A 9863-nucleotide genomic window follows, 5' to 3' on the forward strand; every position below is an offset into this window, starting at 1 on the left:
TCTCATCCTTCAGTTCTCAACTCAAATATCACCTCTACAAAGTGGCTTTCTCTGGATACCTGGGGGAAAAGCCATCTCCCCATTCCTCTCTGTTATTCCAGCCTGTTTATTTCCTTCATACCACTTGCTTTTAACCTGTAACCATCTTATTGTAAAATCGTGTATTGGGAGTGTCTCTACTGGAATATAAGCTCTATGTGAGCAAAGACTTTGCATCTATAGCTCCTAGAACAAACAGGAGGAAAATGAGGCTCGGAGAGGTTAGATGGCCTGGCCCTTTGTCCTTCAACTGGCCAAGGACCATGGTGGAACCTAGACTCAAGTTCCATGAATCCAAGTGACAGCATACTGCTGTGTGAGGCTCAGAGATGCTAGGGGCCCGTCCTGGACAGTAACATGAGTTTCCAGGGTTAGGGGGGAGAGAAAGCCTGGAGGAGAAATCAAGGTCATGGCCTCTGGCCATAGCTTCATTTCCCTTTGGGGTTTTAGGTACAGGTGAGCTCTTTTGCTCACCTGAGCAGCAGCCTGGATGACTTGTGAAGCACAAGTACAGTGCTAGACCCTAGGGAATGGCGCAGAGGAGTGCAGCAGAGAAGAGGGTGAAGGACGGTGGCCTCTGGTCCTCTGAGGGCGTTCTTAGCTTCCATCCTCTGCTCTCCACTCCCCAGGTCTTGACACACAGAGGCGCTTTGAAGTTTGAGATTATCCCCAGATCCATTTGGAGCTAAACCAATTAACTTTAAGTGTCTGGACATGTTCCGTTTTCAACTTGGAGAGAGGATCACAGTAAAACTTGGCTGTGGTCCAGCCTAGTTCCCAAGCCCTAGTTTTCCCCTCCACCCAGCCCCGCCGGGATTGCATGTTCGCCCCCAGGAAGGACGGGGGAAGGGACACCTCTTGATTCCTGGGAAATAATTCCCACCGGCCAGGAGTATGTGCTCGGGGTGGGAATAAGCAGTCATACAGATCTTGGAGACTGACGCAGGGAAAAGGAAGAGGGAAGACGGACTGGGGAGGAAAAAAGGAAGGAGCCACGGACCCTCACACTGAGTATGTTGGAGTAGACTTGCTCTGCATGACCTCCTACTGATTTCACAGAGGGGATCCAGCAAGAATTAGACTTCAGGTCTTAAGAGAAGAGAGGAAAAGAGAGAATCTGGGGGAAAAGCACCCCCTAGCCTATAATTCTCAGAATCTGGCCCCAGGAAACTCAGGAGACTCTCCCATCAGACCCAGTGTCAGCCCCCTTTTCCCCCCTCACAACTGACCGTGGTTGCTACTGCAGGACAGGCAATGATCTTGGATCCTGGGAAGCCCTCAGCTTTGAGCTACTTCTACTCCCACTGCAGCCTCCCTCCCCCACTCTATTCTGCACCCTCCTTCCCAAAGGGAACCAGGGCAAACGCCACCGTGACACATGCTTCTGATCATCCCTTTCTGAAATATGGAGATAGAGGCATGGAGGTGAAGAGGAGCCTGCCTAGACTCAGGAAGGTGAGCAAGAACGCTACTTCTCCTCCCATCCCAAATCATGGGGAGGAGCCGCTCTGGCTTTGTCCACACCAGTCCAGACTTCTGGCTCCGGGAGAGTGAGGCTGCATGTCCATCCTGCCTCTCCCCGCAGGTCTGGAGACGTCACCACGAGATCAGGATGCTTAGCCTCCAGCCACCACCCTCCTTTGTGGCCCCCGATAGTTCCCTTCCTGCTCCTGCCTTCTCTCCCTCCTTTGCCTTCTCCACCTCTCCTCTCCACACTCTCCCAGCGAGTGGTCCTGGTGGGAGGGTCAAACGGGCACCCACAGCCACACTGCAGGTATCTCTACTCTGCCCAGCCCCCGCCAGCTGAGGAGGTGCCGCCACCCAGTGGGAGCCCACGGGGACTCACAGAACTCTGGGAAGCCATGCCTGCTCCATCCAGCAGCGTCCTCCAGCACCCAGCGTGGGCTGTGCTGCCCACAACCAAGCCCACCCAATGGGGTGTGTCCTTAGTAACTGTCGCCTGCAGGCTGAGCCTTGATGATGGGGCTGTGTGTGTGTGTGTGTGTGTGTGGTGGTTGCGGGGGAGGTTCATTTGGTCATTTATTCAGCAAATACTGAGGGTGCCAAAAAATTGTACACATATTTTAAGCCACGAAAAAAAACTATTAAAATTATAATANAAAAACCCAGAGTGGGGCAGAGGGCTGAATAAGAACATGGTTTCAGCACCCACTGGTGGGCCCCATGGGAGCTTGAGCTGGCATGAAGGCTGGATTTCTGAGCATGTAGGGCTCTTTTGCCCTCACTTCTGCTAAAGACGATGGTAAGAAACTCACAGCCCTCATCCAGCTGATGCCTCCAGGTCCAGCCAGGTTGAGCAGCAAATGAGGGGAAGGCCCAGTGCCACGAGTCCGCTGGCAGGAGACGCTGCGAGCTCGCCAAGCGGACTCTCTATCTGCTCCTTCAGACGATAACAGAACTCCCTCTCCTTCCTGAAGGTGCTGCTTGCTGTCGGTCCTGCCTTGACCACCCAGTTACATCCCAGGGGAGCTCAGGTAGCCTTTCATTTCCCCTTTGCTCTTTGCTTAAGGGCTCCCCCAAGACTTCTGGAGTAGGGGACTGACCAATGCTTCGCTTCCCCTGGCCACCCTTTGATCTCTGAGGTGTGGCTGAGCATTTCTGCCCTCACCACTCTGCTCTGGCCTCTTGGAGATCTAAACACTTAGGTCACCACGGCCACCCTTCCCTGACCCGGTGCTTTCCACCCCACTTTTTCTCTCTCCTGCTGTTCCAACCCACTTGCCCTTACCAGAGACCACGCCCCCCCCCTCGCCCACTTACCATTTCTAGCTGATTGGAAAAGGGCATGAGCTTGGGTGGGGTGGACGGGCCAAAGTCCACCCCGGCCTGGCCCACTAAGTCCCCACTGGACAGTGCCGTGTAGTCAGGGTGGTGGGAGCCCCGGGTCTTCTGGCTGACCTTGATGTAGAAGAAGTCTTCACTCTTTCCCATTTTGGAACTGGACTTGCCATGACCCGAGTCCTGGGAGAAGCCAAACCGAAGCAGCCCGTCTGAGTACCGGTTGAGTTTCTTGAGGTGGGAGGACTTGCGCAGTTTGTACTGCGAAGCCCGGCAGTGCTTGCTATGGAAGCCATGACCGGAGATGAGGCTACTGACGCTGCCCATGGTGACGCGGGGCCGGGGACAGGCAGGGCAGAGCTGGGACTTGGCGTGGCCTTGGCAGCGAGGGACAGGCCTGGCTCCTTGAAGGGATTGCAGTCATAGCAAAAGCCTCGCAGAGCCTGGAAGAGCGCAGACCTGGAAGGAGACACAGGGCAGCAGTCAGACTGGGATGGGCTGGTCACCGCAGTCCTCGGTGGTGACTGGAAGAGAGTTATTCTGACTGCGGGGCCTGGGCCGTGGAGACATGTATATGTCTCTTGACAGAAGCTCAGCCCTGTCTCTGTTCCTAGTCTCTCCATCCTTCCTTTGTCCCAAATTCAACACGCAATGGCTGAGGGCCTGCTTCTGGTCTGAGCACGGGGATGCAACAGTGACTAAGACACTGATCGTCCCTGTGCTTGCGGGCTCGTGTGTAGTGCAGTGTGGACAGGCCATAAACAAACAACATGTACTATCTCAAGTGACCGAGGTGCTGCAGGGAAATAAAGCAGAGTGCATAGGATGGAATTCTGGGGGGTGGTTGTTTATACAGGGAGCAGAAGGGAGGCTTCTCTGTTGGGGTATCATTTGAAGAGACCCCAAGAAGACAAGGGAACAAATCATGTGGAAATCTGGGGGAGAGAGAAGCAGCTGAGAAGCAGCCATGCATGCAAAGTCCTGAGTCTCTGTGGTGGAGTGTGCTTGGCGCATGTGACAACAGGGAGGAAACCAGCCGGCTGGAGACTAGTTAGCAGCAGGGAACAGGAGGGAGGAGGAGAAGTCAGGGGCTAGCAGGCCCCTGCCACACAGTCTGGTGGCCTTAGGGCTTTGACTGTTACTCTAATGGGCTTAATCAAAGACACCTTGATCTGAATGAGGCTGTGGAGGGTCCCTCACTGGGGGGCCTGGGTGAACAGTAGTGTGGGCTAGTTCTGTTAGGTGACTGACTACCAAGGCTGGGCCAGGGTGGTAGCTTTGGATTAAGTTTTAGATATAATTTTAAGGTCCAGCTGACAGGATATGCTAAAGGATCGGACACAGGGAGCAGGAGAGAAGGAGAGGAGTCAAGAATGACTCCACTGATTTTATCCCAGCAACTAGAAGGAGTTAAGTTCCCATTCATTGAGATGCACAGACCACAAAAGGAGCCAGTTTAGGATGAGATGGGGGTGGCGAATAAGAGTTTGGCTGAAAATCTTAAGCGGTGCTGTGGGTAGGCAGTCGGATGGGTGGGAACTGTGGGAGCTGCCGGTTTCCAGGTAAACGTTGTTTGCGTAGAGAAGGCAGCTACGAGACTAGAGGAGGGCACTGAAGAGGCCCATGCAAGAAGACAGGAGAAGTCTGAGGACCGGTTCGCGGGGGCAGGAAGGTGAGGAGTATGAGGCAGAGACACTGAGAAGGCTCCGACTGATGTAGGAGACCTAAGAAAGCGAAGCGGTCTCCTAGGATGGCGTCAGTGCTTCTGAACTAGGGTGATGACTGAGACTTGGTCAGTGGATTTGGCCCTAGGGACGTCATCAGTGGCTTCGGCAAGAGCAGTTTTTGGTAGAGTGGTGGGAAGAAAGGCCTGAGGGGAGAGGGTTCAAGAGAGAACAAAGAGGGAAATAATTGTACCCTTGAACATTAAGAGGTACTTGACTAATGGTTTGGAATCCTAGCTATGCCACCTGCCAGTTGTGACCAGTGAGGTAAACTCTCGAACACCTTTTACCTTCAGTTTCATAAGCTAATTCTAAGACCTACTTAATTTTTTTTAAAGTAATAGGAATGCATCTTATAATAAATGCTGGAAACCATAACAATGACCTTGCCTGTCACCGGATAGCGGAATACGCTGGGACGTCCATGCCGGCACACTTGCAGATTTAGGGAAACCTGTAAGCATAGGTTGCATGATTTTCAAAGCAAGGAAAGGCTCTGTGGTTGTCATGCATCACGGAGGAGTATTTCTCAGTCAGTCAAAAGACAGCAGATCCGATTAAGGAAAAAAAAAATCAAGTTTAATAAACTAGGAAATTGGAAGGAACTCTGTGCTCTTTAGTGTGCTCTATATTACACTGTCAATCCTGAAGGGGCAGAAAAAGGTCCCAGGTGGGTTATGGAGAGTTGTGTGTGCGTGCACAACGGAAGGAGCCAGAGACTCTTCAACCCTGAATGTGAAGCCTTGGGTTCAAACGTGCATTGCTATCCTGAAGGATAAACTGGTTATGTTATGAATACATGTTTCCTGCCTTCCATTAGTAAAAGCACAACACAACAGACATCGTTGTGTAAGTGTAATGTATGTTTTCAGATGAATAGCTTTTATTAAGTTGATGGCCTCTTACAATCAAGGAACCACAGCTGTGCCTACCCCAGAGGATCATTATGAGGAGTGTATTGGGTACCACCATCAGCTAACAGGCCTGGGACGTTGACTGAATGCCTAGCATATAGTAGGCACTCAATTAATGTTGGGCATTTTCATTTGTATCTATTATTATAGCATTACCATTGTTCCCGCCAGCATTTGTCATCCTTCTGTCATCTCCAATGCCCAACCTCATTTTCTAGAANTTCCAGCCTCTCGTGGTAAGTAAACTCAGTTCTGGGGGCCACCAGGCACTGAGATGGGGAGAGAGTGGGAAGCACAGGATAAGTGTGTCCCTGACATGGTGATCAGGGAAGCCCCTTCTTTGGGTCATAAAGCTGGCCCTTTAACCCAGCGTGCCGGGGCAGTGTGTGTCCCCAGGCGGTGCGGAGGGGGCCTGGTACCCCACACCGACCACCCCAAGCCCATGGCCTCACCTCCCACTGGGTCTCCTCCAGTGTGGGGGCGAAGCTGGTTTTCTCCTTCTCGTAGGACCGCAGCTTGGCCTCCAGCATGTCTTGCTCCTTCATGAGGCTCTCGAGCTCCTGCCGCAGCTGCCGCTTCTCTTGCTGGAGCTGGAGCACCTGCAGGTGCAGTGCCTGCTGCGTGCGCTGGCTCTTCTGTGAGGCAGGCTTCAGCTTGCTGCTGCTCTTCTGCTCCGGGCCCTCCAGCTCCTCCTTGCACCGCCGCTGCCGCTCCTCATAGGCCTGGCTGGAGGCCAGCTCCTTGTCCTCAAAGCTGCGTCGCAGCTTCTGTAGCTCACCCTCCCTCTCCAGCAGCTTCTGCTCCAGCTCCTGGATGGTGCCCTCGTCCGTGGAGATGGGCGAGCGGACGCATGAGGAGCCCCTGTCTGCCTTGCTCGGGTGGGCTAGCTTGCTGCCCCCATCGGAGAAGGACAGCGCCTTCAGGCTCATCATGTTACTGTCCTGGAGGAGGATGCCCTGGGTGATGTTGTGGGCTGAGCCCCCAAAACGGCTGGCGGGCCCCACGGCGGGGACCAGTGGGTCCAGCTGGTAGCTGCTGCTGGTGCTGTGTGTGGGCAGGCTGGACATGGAGTTGCGGCCGGAGTCAGACAGCGCCCCGGAGCACAGGCCGGGCTTCAGCTCCTGCTCCTTGGGCTTGTCTGGGGGGGCGGGGTGCAGCTGGTGGCTGGCGCTCTCCGGGGAGGAGTGCAGGATGGCTCCTGACCGCGGCAGCACCGGCTTGAAGGCTGTTGGCCTCATGGCACCCTTCTCTGAGCCCTGGGGAGGAAAAGAACCATGCTGACCCCATGTCTCCCTCCCACCCGGCCACGTGGCACCCTTCTTGGTCGTAGCCATGGGTGACCTCGCCTGGTGCCCTGAAGCAGCATCTCTCTCAAGTAGGAGAAATTCCTCTGTGCCTGGGGGGATGTCCTTAATGATCGTTCATGAATTGCCACCTGTCACCAGCTTGTCCCAGCCTCCCAAGATGATAAACAGCTCCAGCTCTGTCTCTGTGTGGCGCAGCAGGGGCACTGGGCTGGGGGAGCACGGTGTCCCTGTAGAAGTCAACCCCTTGTTCACCTCCACTGCCCCTTTCAGTACGCCAAGAGCAAGGACACCACCGTGACCTCCTAGAAGCCTTGGGAGGATCCCTTCACATAATGACCCTTTTCTTAAAACATTGTCATTTTCATTGGTAGAGCACTTTGCAGTTTACACGCCCTTTAGTTTGAAAGGCTTAAGGCTCTGTGCAAATATGCAGGGCCTCCTCCTAGTCTATCAGAACCAGAGTGGGGGGCTGGCCGAGTGGCTCAGTTGGTTAAGAGTTGGCTTAAGAGCACGAGCTCTGAGCAATAGGGCTGCTGGTTCGATTCCCACATGGGCCAGTGACGCTGCGCCCGAGCTGAGCTGTCATTGAGCTGCCAACAGGTGGCAGGATGGTTCAGCTGGTGTAACAACAATTGTTCGATGGTGGGCTACGCCCACCTGCAACTAAGACTGNTGACCGTGGTTGCTACTGCAGGACAGGCAATGATCTTGGATCCTGGGAAGCCCTCAGCTTTGAGCTACTTCTACTCCCACTGCAGCCTCCCTCCCCCACTCTATTCTGCACCCTCCTTCCCAAAGGGAACCAGGGCAAACGCCACCGTGACACATGCTTCTGATCATCCCTTTCTGAAATATGGAGATAGAGGCATGGAGGTGAAGAGGAGCCTGCCTAGACTCAGGAAGGTGAGCAAGAACGCTACTTCTCCTCCCATCCCAAATCATGGGGAGGAGCCGCTCTGGCTTTGTCCACACCAGTCCAGACTTCTGGCTCCGGGAGAGTGAGGCTGCATGTCCATCCTGCCTCTCCCCGCAGGTCTGGAGACGTCACCACGAGATCAGGATGCTTAGCCTCCAGCCACCACCCTCCTTTGTGGCCCCCGATAGCTCCCTTCCTGCTCCTGCCTTCTCTCCCTCCTTTGCCTTCTCCACCTCTCCTCTCCACACTCTCCCAGCGAGTGGTCCTGGTGGGAGGGTCAAATGGGCACCCACAGCTACACTGCAGGCATCTCTACTCTGCCCAGCCCCCGCCAGCTGAGGAGGTGCCGCCACCCAGTGGGAGCCCACGGGGACTCACAGAACTCTGGGAAGCCATGCCTGCTCCGTCCAGCAGCGTCCTCCAGCACCCAGCGTGGGCTGTGCTGCCCACAACCAAGCCCACCCAATGGGGTGTGTCCTTAGTAACTGTCGCCTGCAGGCTGAGCCTTGATGATGGGGCTGTGTGTGTGTGTGTGTGTGTGTGGTGGTTGCGGGGGAGGTTCATTTGGTCATTTATTCAGCAAATACTGAGGGTGCCAAAAAATTGTACACATATTTTAAGCCACGAAAAAAAACTATTAAAATTATAATACTCAATATATACCAATAACAAAAGATGAATACAAGTCACATTTGACTTCTGCAATTACTAGGGGTGCTCAAAGTGGTTACCATCAGCATAATTTTAATACAATTTTTTCCTTTCTTAAAATGTGTATGCGTTTTTTTGGTGCCCTCTGTCTTTATTCAGCATCTGACAAGGGCCAAGTATGCATAGCGCAGGGGGGGGGAGGAAAGACGGAGAGGAGGAAGCGCATAGAATAAAACACAAAAGCCAAGAGATAGGGAAGAACAGGAGAGTGTATTTCTGTGTGTGCCTGTGCTCACACATATCTCTGTGTGTGTCTATGGCCTGTGTGTGTACATGTGTGTCTGTGGTGTGCACGTCTTGGTGTGTGCATGTGCACATTGACTACTTTAGTGGCCGTGCCCGGGGAAGGCCTCTGAGAAGGTGGCAGTCAGGAAGAGGCCGCCTGGTGAGCTTTTTCCGGTAGAATTGTCCTTCAGGGAGAACTGCAAGCAAAGGCCTGAGGGAGCGCGTGGTGTTTAGAGCCGTGTTTCTCAAGTGGAGTGACTTGGCAAATCTGGAGACAAGACATGTTTGACTGTTATGACAGGTATCTAGTAGATGGAGCACAGGACAGCCCCTGTGACAAAGACAGCCACGATAGCAAAGAATTGTCCGGCCCAAACTGTCAATAGCACTGAGGTTGGAAAAATCTGGTTTCAGAGGAACAAAAGAAAATATATTTAGAACCTCAGTTCTGCCTGCCATGGCCTCGGTGTGACTCTGAACAAGTGACTTAAGCTCTTCTTGCCTCAGTTTCCTCACTTGTGAAGCGGAGGCGACCACACCGGCCCTGTCCCAGGACGTCCCTATGAACATGAAAGGAAGTGAGAGCTTAGCGACTACTTGAAAAAAATCACCAGTGCTGCTTCTTGTTAGTATTATTTCTCATTGTTCTCCAGGCCAGTTCTCTGAGATACTCAATTCTACAATAGACGCCTTATTGTAGGAGCGCCTCAGGCCTGCACTTCCGGAACAGCCTGGCCGGCCACCAGCACTGCCTCAGTGGTCTGAGTACTGCCACCACTTCCCCGTGGTGCCCCTGAACCAGGAGGGACAGATGAGGTGCCAGGTGTAACCTTCCCCCCTTGCTTTGGTACAGAGCCTCGAGCTCTCTCCAGGCTGTTCCCTGCTGTAACATGAGGGGCTAGGTCCAGTTCAGTTCTTCTCTGAAAACTCTTGAGAATCAGATGAGAGCTATTGACCCCTTCTCACAAAAATGTCCCCCCTTCAAGATTTAGCTATAGACTTCCTAAGGTTCTTTGACCCTGAACGCCCCTTGGTTGACTCAGGTTAAAAAGATTAATATATCCTGCTCTGGGGGATCAAACAGGAGCTTTGGGGCACCTGGGAGAAACAAATAACTTGGTCTTAGATTATTGTCTTAACTAATGACTTCCCAGCTTCCCTTTGGGAATTGGGGAGTGAAACTAAAGAAATGATATCACCTCAGTGCAGCCTTCCCCTCCCACTCAGA

General features: G+C 53.3%; 1 protein-coding gene across 1 annotated transcript in view; it reads right to left on the reverse strand.

The window, feature by feature from the left end:
* The window catches only part of LZTS1 (leucine zipper tumor suppressor 1), a 60531-nt gene that overhangs the window by 13073 nt on the left and 37595 nt on the right, over positions 1-9863 (reverse strand). The window contains exon 3 of the mRNA XM_019641848.1: positions 5929-6732. Coding sequence (XP_019497393.1) covers positions 5929-6732 — 804 coding nt within the window. The remainder of the gene's footprint in view (positions 1-5928; positions 6733-9863) is intronic.

The sequence above is a fragment of the Hipposideros armiger genome, unplaced genomic scaffold (genome assembly GCF_001890085.2).
Source record: "Hipposideros armiger isolate ML-2016 unplaced genomic scaffold, ASM189008v1 scaffold_64, whole genome shotgun sequence".
Lineage (NCBI taxonomy): Eukaryota > Metazoa > Chordata > Mammalia > Chiroptera > Hipposideridae > Hipposideros > Hipposideros armiger.